At 38.2% G+C, this 25115-nt stretch overlaps 1 protein-coding gene across 1 annotated transcript; it reads left to right on the top strand.

Annotated features, from left to right (window-relative positions):
* The first annotated feature begins 38 nt into the window (after positions 1–38).
* On the top strand, positions 39–22077 carry LOC118410416 (geranylgeranyl transferase type-1 subunit beta-like). Its single transcript, XM_035812131.1, has 9 exons — positions 39–222; positions 2110–2234; positions 8051–8118; positions 12365–12516; positions 18094–18226; positions 18700–18745; positions 19541–19725; positions 20093–20201; positions 21093–22077. The coding sequence occupies exons 1-9, from the start codon at positions 89–91 to the stop codon at positions 21245–21247; spliced, it is 1107 nt and encodes a 368-aa protein (XP_035668024.1). The 5' UTR covers positions 39–88; the 3' UTR covers positions 21248–22077.
* Positions 22078–25115: the final 3038 nt, after the last annotated feature.

Raw genomic sequence — 25115 nt, 5'->3', positions numbered from 1 at the left:
AACTAAAATATTTTTGCTATGCGTTTACAAATTGTTGGATATTTTATCCGTATCTAGTGTTAACAAATACATTTCTTGTGTTACTACCATGAAAGCCAAGATGGCCGCCGCGGTTTGTAATTCTGGAACTCAGTCTGAATTTGCAAAAGAAAAACATGTCAAATTCTTCAAGAGATGTCTACAAGTTCTTCCTAGTAGGTACTGTTCACTAGATACGACGAGGTACGTGTCGCTCTGACTATATTTTGTAGATTTGGCTGTAATATTTGCTACTTTCCTATTAAAGGTTCCGGGAGACTCGGTCATAACGTTAATATATCTTGACCATGAAGTTGATGGTACTATCACTTTGAAATTAGGCTATTCGAGTGTTGTATATTTAACGTTTTTCAGATACTGCTTATGTTTCGTAGGATAAAGACGGTAAGTAGCAAATGCAACATCCCATTAAAATTCTATTCACCCTCCCTCTCAGATAAAAAATTCTCTCAAACAACTTGCAGGGATGTTCAAGTCTGCATACCTGCATAGGCATCTTCAGTCGAGTCTGACCATCATAGACAAATAATGACAACCCTAACTCCAACCTTTACCTTGAACGAACACACACTGGACCCGGGCAGCCAAGCTCACAAAACCAAGCACGCAACCGATTCAGCCAAAAGCCTAACAGGCAATTAACATGGTTGGTTGGCGGTGCTTGAACCCCACTGTTACACTACCCCTTTTCTTGTCAATATCCGTCCTCGAATCTCTGAGTTCGATATGCTGGAATCCAAAAGCGAAGAAGACTGATGTTATGTCTCATCGAGTTTTGATTTCAGGAAGGTCTGGGGGATACTAGCAATAGGAGTACAGGTAACATTTGACAGTAAATCCAGAAATACCAACAATGCTTAACGGTAAATTTGGAAGCTTTGCAATGCATTCTACTGGACTCAATCAACTACATGTAGCAGCGGAACGTTCGCTGATGTAATTGAGTGTCACTGCCTTGACTGTCAAAGATTCCATGATCCTCTTCGCTCTCTTCCATCATGGCTGTGTTTGGGTGAACATCACGGAATAAACGCCTCTTCCAATCAAGTTGCATCGGCTCCTATGATTCACTACCTCGCATCCTCGTGTCAATGTTGGAGGAGGTTTAGAGCTGGTGACAATAATAATTAATATTGTCTTGAACTCTGTGTATTCAGAAATATGATCTGAAACAGTGTTATCTGACCTTGCCTCCACAGTTCACTTGTTCATGAAGAATGTCTCAATAATGGGTAACGATGAATTCAGGACGAAAAGATAATGTGTTATGTAATATATAGAATTAAAACATCCAATAACTCTTCAGGCACAATATACCAGGACCTGGACCTGTACCTAAACCTCTGGATTCGAATCCGGACCTGTACCTAAACGTGGGTTTAGGTACGCATCCCTATAAAAATTGTTTGTCATGTCAGTGAGAAAATACATATACATTGTATGTTGTTTGTCCATGGGAAGATATGGCCTATAGTGCCTATCCATTCCATATATCCCTGTGGGAATCAGTGTTCTTCAAGGATATTAGATCACACTCTTCTGATTCCTAATGATAACGTTCTTGTATTCATATAAAAACATTTGTGACTCATCCCTGTAAGTTGTAAACAGTCTACATTTTTTAATGTATCATTTACTGTACTTTGTATGATCAGCCCCACACATGGTCAGATCAGATGGCAATGCTGTTGCAACAAATCTAACCACTAACCAGTAATGTATATTATGCCTTTCTATAGTACATATTAATAACATAACCAATGGGTCAGAAAAAAAACTGATTTTTTTGGCTATCGTTATTGGAGGAATATTTTAAAACAGTCAGTTATTGGAGGAATATTTTAAAACAGTCAGACTGAAAAATAATTTGATCTATTTTTCAGACGTAAAATTGCTATTTTGCACATTTCAATAAAAATGTGCCAGTAGTACATTTTCACTAATCTTGACAAGAAACTATGAAGTTAAGCTGTATTTATTTGTTTTTAGATCACAATATGATCACATTGAATGATTCATGAAGGAATATAGCAGCTTTTTTATTTTTTGAAAATTGTTTCCCTCATACAGGTTGACAGTTGCTTTCTTTGCCCTCTCTGGTCTGGACCTTCTTGGAGCCTTAGAAACTATTAATAAACAAGAGATCATAGACTGGATCTACTCCCTACAAGTTTTGCCTGACAAAGATGATGAAGGTAAGCTTTCAAGCTATTTGCATGAAGATACATGTAGCACAGGAAAAGTCGTTCCAGCCCCTCCTATGATACATTGTGACATCACATACTGAATATACATCCACCATGCTGGTTGGCTGAACCTGGAAGAGTTTTGAGAATTCAAATTTACTTGACAACTTGCAGGTTTAACCATACAGCATGGCAACCAATTTTCCAGTCATAGTCTGGTCAGTGCAAACACCTATCAGGGCTCGAAATACTGGGTGCATGTGCACCCAGGTGCATCCAAAATTGGAGCTGTGCACCCAATTATTTTCTGTGGGTGCACAGGGTGCACCCAAATATTTTCTTAGGTTGTGTATGTTAAAATATCAAAGTATACTAGTATATATCATATTCTTGACATCTAAGTGTTAGAAATATAATAAAAATCTCTATCATGGTACTTGTTTAAAAATTTAATAGCTTGTAACTAAGTTTATTACATGTACTAGGTTATTACTTCAATTTAAAGTGGTGCACCCCAAAACACCCAATTTCTTAAGCTGGGTGCACCAGTGCACCTAATCCCACAAATGAATTTCGAGCCCTGCCTATAGTCACCAGTGTTTTCGATTCCACATCAATTTTTGACTGTTTCCAAAATAAATGAAAAGTTTCGACCATACTGTAAATTGTATAGCAGCTGCAAATATGTGCTGTAGATTTCAAAAACAAATATCTGAATGTCATAGAATGCCAAGTCAATTCCAAGAAAAAGATGAATATAGTGAAAGAACAAAGATAAAGAATAAATTGTTTGGCACAATATACTAGTACTTTGTTTATTACCACCGTAACGTAGCGTGCAAAGATCGCTTTGGCTGAGGGAACACACGCAGTATATTACCACCGTAACGTTGCGTGAAAAGATCATCTTCGCAGTTTGTTTAGCCGTAACGTAAAACTTGGTCTCGGGCGGAATGCTGCGTGCAAATATCGTCTTAGCGGAAGGGATACACGCAGTTGTTACCGCAGTAATGTAAAACAAACTGCGGCCGGGCGGGGAATAATGTGTGCAAATATCATTTACCATCGTGACGAGGCCCGTAAAGAAACGCGCGTGCCAACTCAGCGCGCTGTGACGAAAAACGCGTATACGTGTATTGGTACGCGCGGGGAAGAATCTCACGCGCGTGCAAATCCGTGCAAATCTTCCGATATGGGACCCCATATATACCTGACATCTCATAATGAAGGCAACGTTTTTTGAGGGTCAAACTTTTTTTATTCACACATTCGCATCAGTTTTGGGGTTCCCAGAGGATGTCATCCATATAATCAAATCAACGTGGCGTAAGGTGCAATGATAACCTTTTAATCAACCTTCTCCATGGCCCTTTACCTAAGAGACAGGTCCAAAACTAGCAAGGGACATAAAATTTTTAATCTGACATCTGATTCTGAGTGATTTTGACTGATGGAAAATACAAAACAAAAACTTCTATTACAATCAAACCTGCCCGAGCGACCACCTCTTCTCAGCGAACACCTGGCCATTTCGACCGCTTTTTCTCGGTCCCGATTTTTCTCCCCATCGACGTAAGCATTAAGCGACCTTTTCTCATCGACCACCTGGTCAACGCGACCGCGACCGGCCCAAATTGGGACCCATAACGACCTCATCATTTTCAAAATTGACGTTTTTATCGATTTTTTAATGATAACTAGCGCGATTTTGTGCCGAAATCGGCCAGTTTGCGTCGGATTTTGACTGCCATTACGATGTTATGTTTAGAATAAAGATGGCGGCGGACAAAGGGTGGGTCAATGGGGCAGTCTACTGTAATATCCGAAATTTAGTTGTTACAGAAGTTTAAAAAAAAATCTATATCATTATAAAGTGAACGAATGCTGAAACGTATAATTACCTTCGCCAAGAAGGTCATGTTATGGTTAGAAAATTTTTTTGTGTCCCAGTATATAGGTCAATCTCAAATAACTTTGGTAGCTGAGGATGGAATGTCGCGATATTTGGTATTTGAGTTGCGGTTGCGTATAGCAAGGTTTTGTACGAAAATGGTACTGTTGGCGCTTTCTGTCGTGAGTGCAGCGGGGTGAGTGTGTGTGTGTGTGTATCTGCGTACAAGATAACTTTTGACGCTGTGGATCGTTTTGCATTATATTTGGTAATTATTTAGGGGTTTGGAAAACGACGGTCAAGTTCGATAATGGGCATCCTGGCGACAAGTTGTGGTACTGCAGCGGACCGTCGAAGTTGGCGTTATAGTTATCCTGAAGTGGCAGGTTGAGGATTTTTGGCTAGTGGATACGTCTTTGGGTAGGGAGTAAATCGTGTAAGTTTGGGCCCCCTGGCGGCTTGTTTTGAACTGCAGTGGGCGATTTTGTTGTTATCTTTGAAAGAGAGTAAATCAAGCAGTGGTTGGTGGATTTGCATTATTTTTGGTAAGTACATACCTTAGGTAATGATTAAAATCCTGAAATGTATTGTATGCAAATCAGGGCTTAATTTACATGATAATTAGAAGAATGTGTAAATCCTTCAATTGACCTCTTTTCTGGACAGTCAGTGCTCAGTGTTTAAATACATCTGTGGTGCAGATTTGTGTTGTTCATGACATATTTGTGTCATCAAAACATAGATGTTATTGTTGCTAACACATTGTTTATTAGTTCTCACTTTGCAAGTTCCATGTTGTTTGTTTGTGCACTATGGGAAAGGGGTTTCTCCATTTTGATGTCAAGGGGTGTTTTTCCGGGCCTTAGGCCACACCGATTTAATTTCTTGGTTCACGGATTCGCTCGCTCCTATTTTTTGGAAAAAAAAATAAAAATAAAAATTACTACTCAGCAAATTTTCACCATTAATGAAACCATTCACCAACTTTCTGGTGTAGCAAATTGGCCTTTATATAATAAGCTCCTTAAAGTGTGGGTACAGGTGCTGTTACTGTACAAAAATAGTGTTTTTGTACTTTTTTCAAGCTGAAAACTTTTTTTCTTTATGTTTTGGATTAGCCATTACCTTTACCCCAACCATTTTACAATTTTTATTTTTATTTTTATTTCGCCCTATCGCTCCATATTTTTTTATGAAAAAATCCGTGAACCAAGAAATTAAATTGGTATGGCCTTATATTGGTGATGCTTACATGTATGTGGCAGGGAAAAGTGGAAGCTTGGTGGTTTGTGGCCTTTTCATTACCTTTGCCAAGAAGATTAAACTTTTGGTTAAGGCTGAAGCCATAGTGTTAGGTGAGTCTTTATGTAGGTCAACAGTATAACTGGAGAACTGATTGATGGATCTTCATGATACTTGGTATTGAGTAGCGGTCGCAGAAACAAAGGTTGAGTTTGAAAATGGTTAGCCCGGTATCTTTCGTGGGTACTGCAGCGGGCTCAGTGTGTGAGTGCGTGTGTGTGTGTGCGGATAACATAACTTGAGAAGCTATAAAACCTTTAAGTCATTGATAAAGGCATTCTCCATAACGAACCTTGAATGTTTGGCGAAGGTATGTGTTTCGTGGAACTCTAGTTTTATATACTTTTTAAAGAAAGATCTGTGTGAGTACTTTTTTCCAACTGTACTGTACATTCACCCGTGGGTAAGTACGCTATCAGGATGTATACGTACAGGGCATGCCATCGAATTCGAAAGGTGCACTGTAGTTATTTCAGACACGGCGATCAAGAACACAGCGACGCATAAAGGCTTGTATGGTAACTGACAGCATCAAAGTTCCCCTACTGTCTAAAACGTTGGTGTACAAATATTGAGCTTTAAAACGCTGTATCGTATAAAAGCTCGATAAAAGCTTGGGGTTAAATTTACAATTTACAGTGTACGTGTTGTATTTGACATTAAAGACCTCGCTTCTTTGCGTGCGTGCAGTGTGCCTCAGCGACCACCTGTCCAAATCGACCGTTTTTTTCCGGTCCCCCGGGTGGTCGTCTTGGCCAGGTTTTACTGTATTTCAATTCATAATATGCACATGTCTCTGTCTTCAAATAGCTAATATATGACTGTTAAATAAACATTTATGCACCTTTGTTCTGTTTATCGATACTTGTTTGTACAATTTGATATAATTACAATATGATAAATACGAAAAATGAAAATCCTTATGCATTCCAGTTTTACAAATTTAGCAGCATTTGGTGAATCACTTCTGCCAAAATATAGGCAAAACAAGAGTTCGGAGACCTCATATCTCCATGAAATAGTCCGATTATGTAAATGCCGTCCACATTTGCATAATCTATGCTTAGTTATGTACGCCTGTAAATAACCTATGCTGGTCACTATGCTGATTGTCCAATCCTTTACCACATCAATGAATTATGGCACTTTTACATTAATTATGCAAATAAGGGACTTATTTGCATAATTGGAGTCTGCTAATGTTCCACCTGCCACAAACTACATATAACATGTATTTGAGTTCTATAAAGGAAACACTGCAAATACAGATTTTCCTCATTAAGTATACAAATTAGGTGTCAGTTTGCATGATTTCCACTTTCTGATGTGCATCTCTGTCTAAGCTACCTACATACCAAATATCATGTAAATATGTCGTTTTCTTCTTCAGTTATCCTCCTTAGAAGATTTTGCCAAAAATGACCCTGCAGTTCCAGAGCAACCTGCTAGGGGGCCAAAATATGTACCACATATTCCTTATATCACATGCTATCTACCATCCAGAAATCAAGACCAAAGCACATCCAGTTCAAAAAATCCAAAAAACGAATTTCTGCTGCAGTACCAAGGTCACATACCAGGGGGCCCAAAATTAACCTCGACCTTTGTCTTCCCAACACCTACCCATAGACAAAATATCATTGTAATCCATCGAGAGGTTCTTGAGATATGCTCACTACAAAAATCCGGACACACAGACAGACACACAGACAGACGGACACACACACAGACACACCCAAAACTATATCTCCATTTTTCATGGAGATAATAAAAAGGGCATCCCTGCCTACCGACCATATTTTCTTCAGGACTGTAACCAAAACCCAACATTTTTTGCCTGGGCCAAAGATGATTAGGGTGTATTTGGAATAATCATCCACCAACTAGATCAGCTGATCTATCACCACGGAAACAGGATAGGCCGGTAAAAATGTTACGAGTACCTGCGGCCATATATAAATTGTAGGGTAACTCGATTTCTTAGTGGACAATATATTTGCACTTTGCCTAGGGCTGAGTGTCTAAATGTAACATCAGTTGTCACTGCTTGAAATGCTGGGTGCATATGCACTTTTGTGCACCCAAAGCTGTACCTAACTTTTGACTGGGGATCTATGCACTGTGCACCAAGATATCTGTGTAGGGTAAATGTACTATAATTATAAACTAGACTTAGTATACAGCATATTCCTGACGTTAAAGAGTCGAGAAAAATGACAGCACATTTGTTTTTACTCATTTGAAAGTTTGAAGTTAGCTATAGAATTTCAGATTCAAGTTCTAAAGAGAGGCAGTAAGGTTTGTATTTATGTTTACTGACATTCTGCTTTATCTTATGTTGTGCCTTCAAAATTTTTTCTCTGCACCAAAATGTTAAGATTAGATGCACTGGTTTTACCCCTTAATTTTTAACCCTGAGTAAAGGAAAAGGTTCTGCCATATTTATTGATTTTCTGTGTCTTTGATCCAACATATTTTGAGATGATCCCAAATTAGAAAACATGTAAGTCTCAATAGGTAATTGTAGCTCCATTTTCTTCATGACAAAAATTCTTATTCAGCAAGGATATTAATTTCTGGTGTGATCTTGCGATCTTTTATAAGTGTCTCATCTGATGCCATCTTGTTACAGACAAAAATCTGTTCAGATGTGGTTTCCGTGGCTCTTCAACAATAGGAGTGCCATACAATCCATCAAAGGTTTGTCTCTTGTCCTTCACCACTTTCCAGCACCATCTACCAGGTTCCATAGTAACTGCAGTACAGATGTGTGGAGCACTTAATCACCTTGGCTTCATTCTGAAAGATTTTCAATCTTTACAAGCAGCGCTTTGAGAAAACATGGGGAGATAGACATGTTCATCTAATTAGAAACATTATCTTTCTTGGTTCAAATGTTGTAGATTACAGTCTTTATGATTTTATCATGAAACATATTTGATTAGTTAGGCAAACTCCATTTACTGTATAACGTTACATTCTTCCTTCTGTTCTATGAGTTAAGCAGATAGAAAGCTGGTCAAAATGGTTCATATACATGTTTATGTACATTTATTTATTAACATGAATATTGTTAACCTATAAAACACTACAAAGGAGAATATTGCAACTTTACATACCTGTCAAAATATGCCTTACATTTTCTGTTAGGTATAATAAAAATTGCCCATTTATTCTTTTAGAATATTATGTGAAAAGTCATTTTTTGAAACTGAAAGATGCACTTGTTTAAAAGTGAACATAATGAATAAATGGAAAAATGTCTTTAGATATACATAGAGGATTTTATCTTTTGTGCACCTGTACATAATGCTCAAAATCCATTCCTTCAGTTGTTTAAATAACTCAACATGATTCTTTCATCTACTAGTATGTCTGTGGTACAAGAAGGACAATAGTGGAGGACACTAATACATGTATATGATATCCTGTCATAAATATTGCATACAACGTCCTGTCCAGACCTTGCGTGAGTGAACCTTTCCCTAGGGAACCAGCAAATGGCTGATTGGTCCCCAGCTGCTGTCAATCACTCAAAGTTAGCTGCAGGTTTATGGTGCATAGAATTATCACATTAACAATGATTTACCTGTGGGTTAAAGGGGGAGATGTCTGGCATCCATGACAGCCCATGTGAGGGAGGGTTAATGTGTGGGGTCACGGCAGGAGGAATACAGGGTCACACACCATAATTGGTGTCACCATACTCAAGGATTGGACCAGTCTACAGGCAGGGTTAGGTTGTAATTGATGTCAAGGGCTGGTTCCAGACATTTGATTCATAAGCCTTCTGTGAAGTGATTAAAACAAGAGTATATTATGAGGACAGTGCCATGCAATCCACCAAGAAAACTTCCTGAATGGAAGACTTATTTCTAAAGCAATAATGAAATCTTACTGGGTATTCAACTGGTAATACTGCTGTTCTCAGTTCTTTAATAGATAATGGGGTAAGAATGTTTTACACGATTAGTTTCCAAGAAAACCTCCTAGTGCTACATGGGGGAGACATTTCTGAATTAACAAGGAACAATGCAAACTTTCTTACTAGCAGTAAACCCACATTTCTCTTCTTTCCCGATAGTCAAACATGTAGGGCAAGAATATCATTCACGACTTAACCTCACCTAAATAGAATACAAATTCATACAGTACATCTACCTTTTACATTTGTTTTTCTTCTTTTCATTATAACCTGACTATCCCCTTCGGTAGCCTGAGGCTATGCAGAAGCCAGTGGAATGGACAGCCACAACAAAGCTGTCAAATTGAAAACCAGCTTCCTGTAAAATTGATGGTCTTTGAGGTTAGACAGGCTCCATGAACCAGACAACCACTGATGACCTTGTATCCTACACAAGGGCTTCTGCTAGGCAGAATAGAGAGTCAATTCCCTTGCAGACTTAGCTCTCTGATGTGAAAGCAGCACCAGAGGATGCACTCGGCTCATTCAAATTCAGTTTGATAACTGAAATGAAATCATGAAGTCTGCCCATAGAAAAACTCATTTTAGGCCACAAATCGTGGTAATCATCCGATTGTAGGTTTATTGGAATGTTTATCTACCACTACCACTTATCTGTAATCAATGTTTTGCTTTTTGTTTTATGAAAATATGTAAATTTTGTTTGATAAACTTTATAAAGATATATTCAACATTTTCTGGGAAAAGAGAGATAAATTTGTGTCAAACCCAGTCTTCCTTGTAAACATCCTTGTACAATTATAATTTTTTATATTTCAGCCATACCATAGGTATGGTGAAATATATTGTATTCGTAATTATATTGCAATCCATACATAGTATGGGATTGCAATATATTGTTTTTCCTTGGTTTCTTCTTCTTCTCCTGTCAAATCTTCAAATTGATTCAACTTTTTCATTTTTGGGCCAAATGAGCTGAAATCTGGCATGGAGGTAGGGATAGCAAATACCCCCAGGTGTTTTTTTCACTTTTTTGATATAGGCTTTAGAATTTATGATATTTAGGGTTTTTGGTCATTTTTAGACAAAATATGTATATTTTGGGCCCCTGTGCCCTGGTATTACAACCTAATGACCTGAAATTTGGTACAGAGGTGCATTGGACATATGAGCACAGGAACCCATCAACACTTTGTTCATAGACCACTTCAAAAATTATTTATTTGGTTTTTTTTGGCCATTTTTGACTAAAAATGTCTATTTTTGGCTCCTATGCCCTTGTATGAAAGCCAAATGACCTGAAATTTGGTATAAAGGTGCATTAGATATATGAGCACAGGGCTATATCAACACTTTTGACATAGATTATTTCAAAAATGAGTTATTTTGGGTTTTTTGGCCATTTTTGACAAAAAATGTCTATTTTTGGCTCCTATACCCTTGTATGAAAACCAAATGACCTGAAATTTGGTACATAGGTGCATTGGACATATGAGCACAGGGTCCCATCAACACTGTTTTCATAGATCACTTAAAAAATCAGTTATTTTGGGTTTTTTAGCCATTTTTGACAAAAAATGTATATTTTTGGCTCCTATACCCTTGTATGAAAACCAAATGACCTGAAATTTGGTACATAGGTGTATTGGACATATGAGCACAGGGTCCCATCAACATTTTTTTCATAGATCACTTAAAAATCAGTTATTTTGGGTTTTTTAGCCATTTTTGACAAAAAATGTATATTTTTGGCCCCTATACCCTTGTATGAAAACCTAATGACCTGGAATTCGGTACATAGGTGCATTGGACATATAAGCACAGGGTCCCATCAACAATTTCTTCATAGATCACTTTAAAAATGAGTTATTTTGGGTTTTTCACCCATTTTTGACAAAAAATGTATACTTTTGGCTCCTATACCCTTGTATGAAAACCAAATGACTTGAAATTCGGCATAAAAGTGTGTCTGACAAGTGCCCACAGTACTTCATTTTCACTTTGAACAGACATTACTTCAAATTGTTGAATTTGGGGATTTTTTTCCAGGATGAAGATGGATTGCAATATGCTGTATTTGCTCCTAAGCAAATGTCGGCCTTTCTAGTGTTTCTTTCTTCTTTCTTTCTTTCTTTCTCCTGCCAAATCTTCAAATCGAATCAACTCCGCCGTTTTTTAACCGATTGACTTGAAATTTGGCACAAAGGTAGAGTAAGCCAATACCCTCAGGTGTTTTTTTCATTTTTTTCATATCTGCCTTTGAAATGATTTTATTGAGGTTTTTGTCAATTTTTATGTATATTTTGGGCTCCTGTACCCTGGTATTACAGCCGAATGACATGAAATTTGGTACAGAGGTGCCCTGATCATATGCCCACCCAGATTTAATAACAGTTTTGGTATACGGTACAACAAAATGCTTAATTTAGCGATTTTTGGCCATTTTTTGACAAAAAAAGCACATTTTTGCCTCCTGTACCCTCGTTTTACAACCAAATGACCTGAAATTTGGTATAAAAGTGCCCTTCAATTTTGTGCGCATGAATTCAATAACAGTTTTTCCATACAGTACAACATAATGCTTAATATTGCAATTTTATGGCCATTTTTAGACAAAAATTTGACATTTTTGGCTCCTGTTCCCTCGTTTTACAACCAGATGACCCGAAATTTGGTAAAGGGGTGCTCTAGATATTTATCCAAATGACCCATGTATAATTTTTGGCATGGAACACTTTAAAATGATATATTTGGGAATTTTTGGGTCATTTTCCAATGGCCCAAGGGGTCAACGACCTCAAGGCCTATTGTTGCATGAGGGAGATGGCTGAAATATGCTGTATTTGCTCTCAAGCAAATGTCGGCCTTTCTAGTTCACTTCACACGTTTTTTTTATTAGAGGGCTTTTATAAAATACTATATGAATGGTCACTAAATATATAGAATCATTTATCATTATAGCTTGTTTGACAGCTATCTTATTAAAAAATCTGAGTGAATTTTTCAAATCCCTCTGCATAGGAAGAAGTATCAGCATATCCATATGACAGTGGACACATAGCAATGACTTACACAGGACTGTGCTCCTTGCTGCTGCTTGGTGACGATCTGTCCAGGGTGAACAGGAAAGCTTGCATCAAAGGGCTGCAATCCCTGCAACTAGCAGATGGAAGGTAGTGTATTGTTTTAGTCTATTGTATCTGTGTAACTAAGTGACATATAGTGAACATCTGTACACTTGTTCAGAGCTCTTCCTGGAGTCACAACATAGCAAACACAAAGTTAACCCATCCGTTAGTGGCACATATATCACCATACCAAAGCTAAACATTATATAATACACTTTTTCATTACCTTAGCTTGACTTTATTTATACTATCTTGATTTGCTTGACTTGTGTATTTTTTGCCTTAACCAGAAGGTTATGTTTTTGATTATGCCATTTTGGAGTTGGCATTAAACTCGAAACATTGTTCATGATATTTGGTAGGTGGGTAGATGTCAGGGAGACTAAGACTTAGGCCACACCAATTTAATTTCTTGGTTCATAATAATAAAACTATTCACAACTTTCTGGTGTAGCAAATATTATAAGCTCCTTAAAATGTGGGTATCATTATTGCAGTTATATTTTTCATTCATGAAGAATGGGACAAACATAAAAACTGACACTACTTTTGTAATTTTCAATGAACAGGTGCTGTTACTGTACAGTAATAGTGTTTTTGTACCTTTTTCAAGCTGAAAACTTTTTATTCTTTATGTTTTGGATTAGCCCTTACCTTTACCCCATCCATTTTACAATTTTTATTTTTATTTTGCCCTCTCGCTCTTTATTTTTTATGGAAAATTCTGTGAACCAAGAAATTAAATTGGTGTGGCCTTAGTTTGTATAATTGGCATCCTACCGGCTTCCTACAGTACTGCAGAGTAATTTCACAGATTCAATACTTCGTGTAACCTTCAAGCAGATCCTACGGAAGCATAAGATAGTATCAAAAGCTGGCAGAGGAGTGAAGCCGGCCTAGGAGTGTGTATGCTACCGGAGGTGCCCATCGGACTCCCGTTGGCCGGTTATACTCCTTTGCCGGCTTTGATATCATCTTATTGCACCGAAGGATCTGCTTTGAGATTATACCTCGTGTTCTGTACATGCTATGGTAGAGATTGTTGAGTGGTAAATAGCTCTTGGTGCAGGGAAGAAGGGTTGTACGTTTGGGCCCATATACATATTTGGACTTTTTGTTGGAACTTAAATAGAGGAGGATACCTTTAGAGGAGGAGGTATCATTTGATGAATTTTCATTTTTTTGGGTCATATAGATGCCTTAGCTAATGATTAACCATAATATGATGCACTTTATGCAAATCAGGGCCTATTCAATCAGTGTTTGAATAAGGGAAGAAGGAAAGGAGAGGGTCACTAACATCTGTGATCTCTAGGGCTACCCACTACCCCTACGGTTGTAATGGGAATACAGTATGTTAAACACATGGGTATCCACTGATGGTCATCTCTACAGACCTTTCTCTAATGCCAATGGACCAATAAGTACCACTCCATCACCCATGATGGCAAACACGAAATCCCACGGTCTCGTGTCACAAAGGTCGTGCCAATATCTGACATCCCATTTTGCTTTATTGAGTGGGGTGCAGTTAAGTCCAAGCACGTTATTAAACACTCGTAGGGCAGGCGTTCCCAATCAATTGGCCATCATTTAGGTTATAAAGTGCCATTTGAAGAACATATTGCTCTTTAGTTGGTTCGTTGAGTTTTGATCATCTTCACGTGGTCAAAGGTCATTCTTGGTTTTGAGGGAATGGTGGGAAACCAATTTAAGTAGTGATGAGAGAACAGTGAAATGGCAGCAAATAGGCAGGTTTAAACCAGTAAAATGCTGTTTTAGAGTACCTGTAATTAACTCGCTTGTTTGGTATCTTTTCCTACAAAAACTAGGCAAAAGTTAAACATTGGGGTCATCCAGTTGTTAGAGTGATATGTGATGTAGGGATGTGGAATTGTACTATTGCCAAGACCTTTTATCTTGTTTATTTTTTGTGAGCTATCTTCTGGATATCTTCTGGATATCCGAAACCTACTTTTCAAAGAGTAGAGGAAGTTGGCTGGCATAGTTACCAGCAGATGTTTAAAGTTACAATTTCAATTTTAACAATTTGATTAAGGCTGCAATAGGTCTGCTTCCAACAATCATCTTAAAACTTGTGGCATATGACTCTAGAAGGATTTGCTAATGAGACACGTGTGACACAACAAACATGAAGGAAAGTAAAGTAAAAAAGATTATTAAGCTTTTATGTGATGCTATTAATGTACATATTGTAGTCAGATGCACAAACATGCAGATACAAACAAACAAACACACACATAAACACACCTGCACATACACGTACAGAGACACAAATACATACACACAAACACACACACACAGAGGAAACACATTAATTCTCAATTTCATTGAACAATTTGTCAAGTCTGAATATGTAGTGCATTTCTACTGAAGGACAGGTCCTTTGACATCATTCGGAAAGTTGTTGCCCAAAATATCACTATTTTAACATCCAACACCTGAAATATTCTATGATTAATAAGTGATGTTCAATCAGTTACTGGTCTCAAAATACCATCCTTACTATGAAAAGGTTGGATTTGTCATCAATCATGTATTCATGTTTCCGTGGCAATAATCGCTATGGTGATGAAAGGGGTGTTATAGGCAGACCGATTACTGTGACATCTGTATCAGGCACCACCTCCAGTGGCAAAAGGTCTAATGTACCTATTTATTGTTGGTAGTTGTAATGATGTAGGGGAATGATCTGTTCTTATCTATGAGATCGAGAAAGTTTGCCCAGATTCCTGAAAACCAGTCGTTTCCTAACTTGTTGGGTCAGCTTTTGGAAGAAGGCCCAGCAACCAACTCCAAACCAGTTGGAGGAATTCCTCAACTAATTTCTTCACATCACCCTCTCATTCAGCCGATTTAACCACAAATTCAGAGAAATTGCTTCACCAGTGGACGCATTACAACTTGCATGTTGGAAGTCAGGCTGTGTGAGCCTGTAAATTCATTTGAGTTTGAGACGTTTAAATCTAGCAGTTCCCTGTGTCTTTGAGTTTGCAGTTGAAAGAACCATATTGAACCTTGACTTTTGAAGACTGCATTCATCTTCACAGAAGGATGAAACCACAAACTTGGAGTTGAAAACATTACAAACATTTCTAGATTTATTGTATTTGGGGGACCACCAACACTTCCTGTAAAGGCCAAGGCAGCATTAAAGACTTCATTAATCTCTGGTCAGGCACAGATGGTTAATCAACTACCCATTACAAGAGTAATCACCTTTCAATTGGGAAGGCAGGGCAGAGTCAAGTGGCTTGTCATGACATCATTAATAGTCAAAGTATTGCAGGATTTTCTCCTGGAGTTCTCACCAGATTTTCTTCAGTCATGTTCATGTCCTGCATTTAGATTTACTAAATCCTCTTTTACTTTATATACAAATGTATAATAATATAGGCACACAAATCATGATGACCATAAAGATTCTGCAAAATGAGGGAATGACGTTAGAGGGGGAACTTACTTAGTACATTGTATAATGTCCTCACAAACACACACTATGGCTGGTATGCACATGTTCAATGTATGAATATTTCAGAGTCTGAAGCTACCACCATTACAAGTTATCATCAGTATCAAATCCTAAGAACAAGTTAGAATACATTTCAGTTAAACTTTCAAAATATTTTATGTTCATTGGAAAAACAAAATTACATCCTAGGAGTAGGAAGTAAAAGATACTGCTTCAGAGATTTCTACTCTATGTTTCACGATTTAGCTAAGCTTTCTATCATTGTAAGTGAAGGAACATCGCAAAGCAATCTTATTTCAGCCTACAACAATGACTGTACACAACAAACACCTAACATACATGTGACACACAGCATTCCAATGGTCGGGTTATTCCTTCTTTTTATCAGAGGGAAGTGTTATGAGAAAGTTTTCCCTCGCAAAACAAATCTCTTGTTTGGTGGAAAGAAAACCATTACATGCATGGCTGCCCCGCCCTATACCTGGATCACCAAAATAGTCCAGACACAAATGCGTGGAATTACTGCCCTGCCCTGTCCTGACAACAGGTTGAAGTGGTGTGATTAAGACTCAATGGTGTAGGTGATGAAGAAGGCATGGTCTGTGCTTCCCGTGGACAGTTCTCAATTTGTTGTGTTGTCAGGGAGGGATGAGGAGTTTTGTGTGGATTAGCAGTACATGTAGTATGTGGGTACTAGTATGGGTAGATGTTGCACACACATAAATGAAAAGTTGAGAGAAATTTCTAGAGATAAAAGGATAGACTTCATAGAAATCAATGCTGCCTATTTTCCTATGTTCTACCATTATAGTCATCAATGAAAGGTTAGTTGGAACCATGATCACTTGATCACTGGACCCTAACGTAATGCTATGGTCTATAATACTTTAAGATGACCCATGCTGACCCCATTAAACTGTGAATAAAACTGCAAACTTTATAGTAGTGTTTGTAGTCAGTAAAGTTTAACGAATATTCTTTGGTGAGTAAATATTACCATTATATTCATTCTTGTAGAGACTGATTGGTACTTCAGGAGTTTCTACTAACTTTTTATAGGCTTATACAATGTTTACAGCCGATTTTTGCCAGTCTATTTTTAAAGTGATGCAAGAAAAATTTCTACAAGTTCTTTTTGTAAGTTTCTTTAACTTCAGAATCTACTTGTAGGACAAGAAAATTCAGCTTTGCTATGTTTATTTGATTATTTGGATGATATCCATGATTGCATCAATTTTCAGCCGTTTTCAAAAAACATGTTCAACCTTGCTGTAAATCATGCAAAGCACCTGCAAAATAACCAAATGTATTGAATATAACAAAATAACCAATAAGGCCATGTTGATTTGATTATATGGATGACATCCTCCCGGAACTCCAAAACTGATGCGAGCAAGCGAATAAAAAAAAAGTTTGGCCAAAAAAAAACGTTGCCTTCAGTATGAAGTCAAAGTGGCCAGGAAGGTTGAACATAGGACTAAACACACATAGTATGGTATACCATGATCCTCTGGACCTGAATTTTCTGTACTGGTACCTCCCCAAACCAACAATAGATTTTTTTTCTTTCCGTCCTTTCACATCTTATTCTTTGACTTTAGATTCATTTTGGCATTCTATATATGGCAGTAGTTATCTGTTTTCTGATACTTTTTTTTCAATCTACGGAATATTTGTGCTCATTTTACAGCTGCTTTGCACAATTTATATGTGTGGTCGAAAACTTTTTTTTTTTGGAAATGGCCGAAAATTGGTGCGAGCGCGGATGTCATCCATATAATCAAATCAACGTGGCCTAATATAAAAAAATCTGAAAACAAAAAACATATAATAATGTTAAAGAATGTCAACATCAAAAAAAAAAAATCTTAAAGAACAAAAATGAAGAACCTTTTATTTGGACAGTATTCCATACTTTATGTGTTTATTATTTGTTCTACCTTCCTGACCACTTAAAATTCATAATAAAGGTAATTTTTGTAGTCAAACTTTTTTTCCTTTATTCCCATGCTCAAATCAGCTTTGGGATTCCAATAGGACGTCATCCATATAATCAAATCAAAGTGGCCATTATCGAAGAAAAGTCACTCCAACAAGTTCAAACTTCTTATCGCTCTTTGTCCTTGTAGCTTCTATCCATCTCTAGAGGGGGGTGAGAATGACATGAGGTTTGTGTACTGTGCCTCCTGTGTCAGCTACATCCTGGATGACTGGAGTGGCATGGATGTGGACAAGGCGGTCAGCTACATCAAAAACAGCATGGTCAGTGACTTGTCCTTATCTAACCTCCTTGGTCAATCACATTTCCCTATTGTCTGTCACAGTTCCACATTTTCAATCACATTAACTTCTGGTCAATTACATATTCTCATTAGGTCAACTTTGTATTTGTTCTGTTCTAAGTATGTAATTCTGCCAGGTTCCCTAAGACCGGCACATCAAAAAAGTTTGACTAAGGCAGCATCAGTATTTCCTGAGGTATGCACACTTGAGGTATCTCTTCGTTCAAGACAAGGACTTGATAACTCCTTAATGTGGTGGTCTTAGGATACCTGGCAGAATGTTTCATGTGTTTTTTCTGCAATCTCAAGATTCTTTCTTGGCAGGTCTTTTGAGCCTTATAGCTTGTAATCACGCTATTCTGACGATATGTTGTCAGGATTATATTTACATAAGTACATGTAGTCAGTCTTTCTTTGTATCTGTTTCTTCATTGTCACTGTGTATCTTTTTAGGGTTATGATTTTGGATTGGCTCAGGGACCTGGACTTGAAACTCATGGTGAGTACATTTACGCTTTGAAACATTTTTGTACAAGTTATAACTGGCATGTGCATCAATCATCAATTACCCTTAAACTGTTCGTACATGCATGAAAATGTCTCGTGTGAAAAGCTTTCTGCAACCTTGCTTGATATATAAGGTGAAGGATGCTGTGTCACTCATGATAGATTGGGTAACCTTTCTGCATGCCAAACTCCAGCATGAAACGCACACTGTTCATTATCCATGTTGAAAACCATTTTCTGTTTTTTCCATGGTCAATTTATGCAGAGGGTTGTGGTCTACAAAGCATGTTTATCAGCCACATGATGCATTCAGAGATTCATTAGTATTTATCACATCTCTATTGACTTCCTCTACATGTCTACATTTTTGCCTTCATATCATGGGATATCTAAGATAAGGTTGAATGAGAACACTGTGGATAAAGCTTGGAAAGGAAACGATTGAAGAGTACATGAAGAAAGTTACAGTAAGTCCTAAACAGTGAGTTTTTGAGTCACACAGACTATTGGTTAAAATCTTTCCCATAACTCTCAATGTATAGAGCAGTGCCCATTGTCATTTTCATAGCCCTTGGGCCACACAGCTGTGCAGGTGTTACAGCAGCAGGCTAGTCCAACAGTAGTGGCATGTGTTCAACTGTCATAGGGCAAATCAAGTCAAAGCTTATTGCACAACAGCTGTAACAGGTACAATGTAACACAAAGGAGACACAGTGAGAAGCTGTACATTACCCCAATATTACCCCAATATTGTGACACAGACTAAGTACCAAGCAATGCCTTCCAGGTGGCTCCACGTTCTGTGCAGTGGCATCCCTGTGCCTTATGAACAGAGTCCAGGAGGCCTTCTCTGACAGACAGCTGGACGGGCTGAAGAGGTGGTGTCTGTTCCGCCAGCAGTCAGGCTTTCAGGGGCGACCAAACAAGCCTACCGACACGTGCTACTCCTTCTGGGTGGGGGGGACACTGAAGGTGAGATGTTGTTGTCACCTTATCATAGACGGAAATGGACAAGATAGTGGGACTTAATTGGTCAATCTGAAAAAGTTACCTACTGATTCACCAAGGCCAAATTTACTCGAGGATTATTGTTGGATTTATGTCAATGCATGTAACATGAAGTTGTACCTCTGTGGGTATATAATGGCTTTTTGTTGTGTGTAATTCAGCCTGCAGTGTTGAACAATAGGCATTCTTGTGGCCTGTTGTATGCCACTATCAGGGTAGACATGAACACTGCAAAATTCCCAACCTCGTGTTGATAGGATGCAAATTAGCGCCTGGTCACATGTTTGTACTGGTAGCATGACATGACACTTTGTACTGGTGTTTCTGCTAGCTGCTGGACTGTTATCCCCTGATTGACCACATGGCCAACAAGGACTTCATCCTGTCCACTCAGGACACTGTGGTAGGGGGGTTTGCCAAGTGGCCAGACAGCCATCCTGGTGAGTCAGTCTTACCCTTTATGTCATACCTGTGACGCGAAAACGTTTGATACGGGTGTTTCAGACCGGGCCATAATTTCCGTATCAGACTGGTTCAAAAGGCATATCACACAGGCTCCATTCGAATAAATCAAACTGTTTCGAGCGGGCCGAGTGCGGCGCCATCGAATGTTCGAATACCTGATTCAGACGTTGGAACATTACTGTTGCAACACTTTTTGTTCGAGGGCACCAAATTTGTTCAACTTCTGGCGCATTTCGCATCAAAACAGGGGTTTTCTTAGGTGGGTATGACATAAATAAAATACAACACCGTGTATTCCGTATCACCTTCGGTCCCAGCCCTCCTGCGGGTCAGATCACCCTTTGGCCGTCGGGCGATCCGACCCGCGGCCGGGCTGATTCCTTGGGTGATACGGAATATACCGTGTTGTATTCTATATGTATCTTTGTAGGGCTGTGTTGGTCAAGGGACAAATAGCAACTCACGTTTCCATCTGGAAATGACATTTTCAGTACACATGCACCACATTTGTGAAGTATTGTGAATGTTTGGTTTAGTTTTCTTTCAATTTCCATTTACATTTAGTGATGCTATGTTGACTATTCTTCCTGGAGTCCTATAAAATGAAATAGTATAAATATATCGTGTAAAATATGGAACAAAACATACATTTGAATGGCAGAATACTGGGTCAACTAAAATAAGGTGTACTTAGAATTTCAGCAGGAGGGTCACAGGTCAATGCCATTAACGGAACATGATATGAATTGAAGTATGATGAAGAGTAGTGTGCATAAAAAAGGTCATAAAACAAAGGTAGTATACTCATGTAAAAAGTGCCTTTCTTGCTACAAATGTTAAGCAAATACTTCATGATTTTCTCCTAGATGCTCTGCACTCATACTTTGGTGTGGCTGGCTTGTCTTTGCTTGGGGAGGAAGGTCTCCAACCAATGTTTCCTGCCTTGAACATCAGCCAAGGTGCTGCCAACAGCCTGCGGTCTATTCACAAGAGCTGGCGCAAACAGCAAGTGGACAGCTGACAAAATTTCTGATCATGTATAGATAGGAATGTCCAAGATTTTTTAAACACAGATAGTGGAAAAGATGGAACAATTACTCCAGGCCCATAATCAGAAGGTATTTTGTATTTCTGGAACACGAATACCGCTGTGCATTCAAGCAGAGTTCGAAGGGAAAGTTTTATTTTGCTTGCCCCATTTTTCCAATTAGGACGACACATATGAAGACCATGCCAATGTAAGAACATCCTAACTGTTGAACTGGACTGCAGAGACCTATTTGATTCAATGAGTGTAAATAATATGATGTGAGATTATTAAACTACAGTGCTATGAGAAATAAAGTCAATATTGTTGCAATTATTTTGCCATACAGATGAGAAAATGCCTTCATATTCATAATCCTGGAAAACAAATTGCATGTGTCACCAAGAATACACAAACTTTAAGCTAAAATACAGTGTCTCGAAACCAAGCAGTCACAATACCTGTAATGTATGTTTTAAATCTATTTCATTTTTAGAATGCAAGGGGAGCTATTAAGCAAGAAATCTGACTGGCTCTATATATTTTTTGTTTTAATATGCAAGTATACTAAGTCTATCTTATTGTTACATTCACAAAAGCAGTCATCATATAGATGTTGTAAAGCAATTTGGTACAAATGTTGCCATCTGAAACTGTGATACATGCAATACTATACATTTGATCAATTTAACTTATAACTGTATGTTATGACAGTTGCCCATCCATGTTATGTGAGGCCATATTTACATAATTGTATGTTTATCATCATGTTTAATTTGAATTGACCATCCTGATAGATAATAAACACAGATCATTGTACCTTGCTTATTTTTCTCAGTTTTCACTTTCCAGTTCCAGTATTTGTTAGGTTGAGACATTTATGTATATGTGCTGTGCCCCCTTCTATTGTAGACTGAGTAATTTTGTCAGAAGCACATGATACTTTGACTGGTGTAAGAATAGACAACCCAGATACTGAGGTACAGAAGAAAGCACTGGATAAAAGATGGAGGAAGGCAATATGGTGGTCAACTGCTGCTGCTACAGCAGTAGCAAAAATGGTTATTGAAATATTTGTTGGACTTTGGTAGTAACATAATCGGATGCCAGAAGAATACTTCAATCATCATCTTTGTCTTGTTCATCTAGAGGTACAAGTATCTGTACAGTTTGAGTTTGACAGTGGCAAATGGAATGTGAAACTGGAAAAGGGCAGAACATTCCATCTTTCAGCACCAGGGCAAGACCCCAAACAGAGCAGGGTTGGATCAGGTCACAAACAGGCCATAAGTCTCCTGAATTGCTAGTAATTTGATGATGTCGCAGTAGATACAGGGTGTCAGAGTGCAAGGTACATGTACCTGTGAATTTTGGAGCATATTGGGTTTCGAAGTATGAATTTCCTTGTATGTTAGATATTAGATACTGTACTGTTGGCTGGAAATCCTAGCTTGATTTTGCTAAAGCAATCCAAAAAGAGAATTCTATCAGGCTACTTTTTCATGAATGGTAAATCAATAATTTTTTTTTTCAAATATTGTCTAGAGTTTACCAAACTTTATGAAAGGAAACATTTCATAAATTATCCTATAACTTCCTGAATTGAAATTCAGGTACAAGTTTTTATTATTACTACCGGTAATATCAGTATGGATGACTACTTTCATTGTAATGTATTCAGTCATTCTTGAACTGTTTCATAGCTTACTGTATCATTATCATCAAGTCATTTATGTTTGCTAGATTAACCTCACACTCTGTATTACTATTATCAAGTGTGCATAAACAAGTGATTACATTGATCCAGCCTAAGTGGGGCATTACCAACTAATCCCAAGTCTTACAGGTTAAGTGCTGCTGACTACTGCTGCGAGTTCTATGTAGTGCCTTCATCTGCCCCAAGACATTGTGTGTTGAATGAAAATCTTGTCTCACTTTGCTACAAAATTGCCTGCGGGCAGGAAGGGCATGAGACATGCTTGAGACACTCTTACCCTGATGGATTTGACAACCATTCCTGGGCTTAATGCCAATCAATTCATATTGCAGTGAGGAAGAAAACGAAAGCCAAATCTATACTTATAGAAAGGTGTTAATCTCAAAGTCTTCCACTTATGTTCCTCACCTCACCTCGTCCCTTGATAATTTGAGTTTTCAAGTTGGGAAACCTTTTTCACCAGATAACAAGTATATTTCCTGAATACTTCAAACATAGCAGAAATACATGCCGTTATGTTGGACATATTTTTCTATCTTTGATGAGATTTTACAGCTTGGTATTTGTATGCCAAAGGTTAACATTATGTGTGGACTGTGTCAAAAACTACCATAGGTATGACTGTTATGAAAGTTTTGTTAAACTCAGACCAGAGGAATAGAAAGAATACTGTAACGTGTAACTATGATCAAATTTGATTTGGGAATGGCGCGGAGACCTGTTACCTTGGCGTGCAGTTATTAATCACCTATTAGCATGGCTCCCTTGCTTGTTAATGGATCTACCTGTCACTTTGATACCGGTAGCAGTAATTGTGCTTTGTGCAGTGGAACTGCTTTATCAGAACTTTGGCTCCCTACGGACCCGCCAAGGTCAAAGGCGGCGGGCCTACCAGGTGTATTTGCTGCCACCAAATTGCCCGCCGTTCCGTCTCCCCATCCATTACTTGTACAACGAGTCCCCCGATGGCGTCATCGCGACGTGATTTACAGAAACACCTCCCGTCTGATTATATCTCGGCTTCGCACCTGCTACAGACTCAGACGCATGCCCCTCCCCTCTTATGGACAAACGTAAGCCCTAGTGTTCAACAAGGTCACATCTGAGGATCTAATCAGAAGTCTGGGGACAGGAAATGTTGTCAACTCTTAATCATATTACTTCAATCATGTAAGGCAGCCCAACCTTTCCAGGCTGTGCATAACTCCCTTACATGGCCCTACACCTGATGGGGGAAATCTGACTTATTTTTTATAATGCCAGTATTTTCTTAAAAAGTTTACAAACCCCTCATGTTAAGATTAGTGACAACAGCATCAGGAAAAAACTTTATTCATACAACTGAACTTAAATACTTGCAATGTTGTTCGTACAATGCATGTATATAAATATAATATAAAGTTATGTAGTGATAGATATCATGACATAGTACAAAAGTGATAGATTTTTAATGGTTTGCCACATGCTATATCACAGTAGGAGCTTTTCAAAGAGGTACAGTGTAGCCATAACACACATGTACAGACTATATGTACCTTTCCTAAAGTAGACAGTTTGTCAATCATTATACAACTGAAGGATTTATGTATGGTCACAGTAAGACATGCACCCAATGTGAATGTACATGTACTAATAACTTGTATGGCACATCCAACACCTGACCTCTCACAACTTTGCCTTCAGCCTGAGTCCAGCTCATGTTAGTACTTCTTCCAAGTTACCAAGTAGTCCGATTTGAGCATTATGGTCTTTTACGCATATTTCATCATTCCCCTGAACATAAGAGTAAATACAGAACATTCAAAGGTAACTTTACTCTGGATCAAAGTTGTACTTTCCAACACAAATTTGGATTTTTGACAGTCCAAATCCAGTCTTTGTCAAAGAATGAGCATTGCTTCTACCAGGTTATGCAGATAGAGCACATGACTCAGTGTGCAAAGGGTCATAAGTTGCAGAATAGGCCATCTAGGTGTCCTGTCTCTGAGGGATACTTGATTCCTTTTGCAAAAAAAAGTCTGATTATGTGTCCAAGACTCTTACTTAGCTCAGTGAGACTGAGTGTTGTGAAACTTCCAATGTTGGTGAAATTGTATCCAAGAAAGCTGGTCTTAAATGATCTTTCAAGGGCCTTTAATGTTTTGA

Source organism: Branchiostoma floridae, chromosome 2, assembly GCF_000003815.2.
Source record: "Branchiostoma floridae strain S238N-H82 chromosome 2, Bfl_VNyyK, whole genome shotgun sequence".
Classification (NCBI taxonomy): domain Eukaryota; kingdom Metazoa; phylum Chordata; class Leptocardii; order Amphioxiformes; family Branchiostomatidae; genus Branchiostoma; species Branchiostoma floridae.
The sequence above is the reverse complement of the archived record's forward strand: the minus strand, read 5'-3'. Positions and strand labels throughout refer to the sequence as shown.

Bases quoted from the DNA above. Each gene is read 5' to 3' on its own strand.
- LOC118410416 (XM_035812131.1), top strand. From the start codon at position 89: ATGAAAGCCAAGATGGCCGCCGCGGTTTGTAATTCTGGAACTCAGTCT. The intron at 2,235-8,050 runs GTAAGCTTTCAA...ATCTTGTTACAG, and splicing joins GCCTGACAAAGATGATGAAG to ACAAAAATCTGTTCAGATGT. The intron at 18,227-18,699 runs GTCAGTGACTTG...GTATCTTTTTAG, and splicing joins GCTACATCAAAAACAGCATG to GGTTATGATTTTGGATTGGC.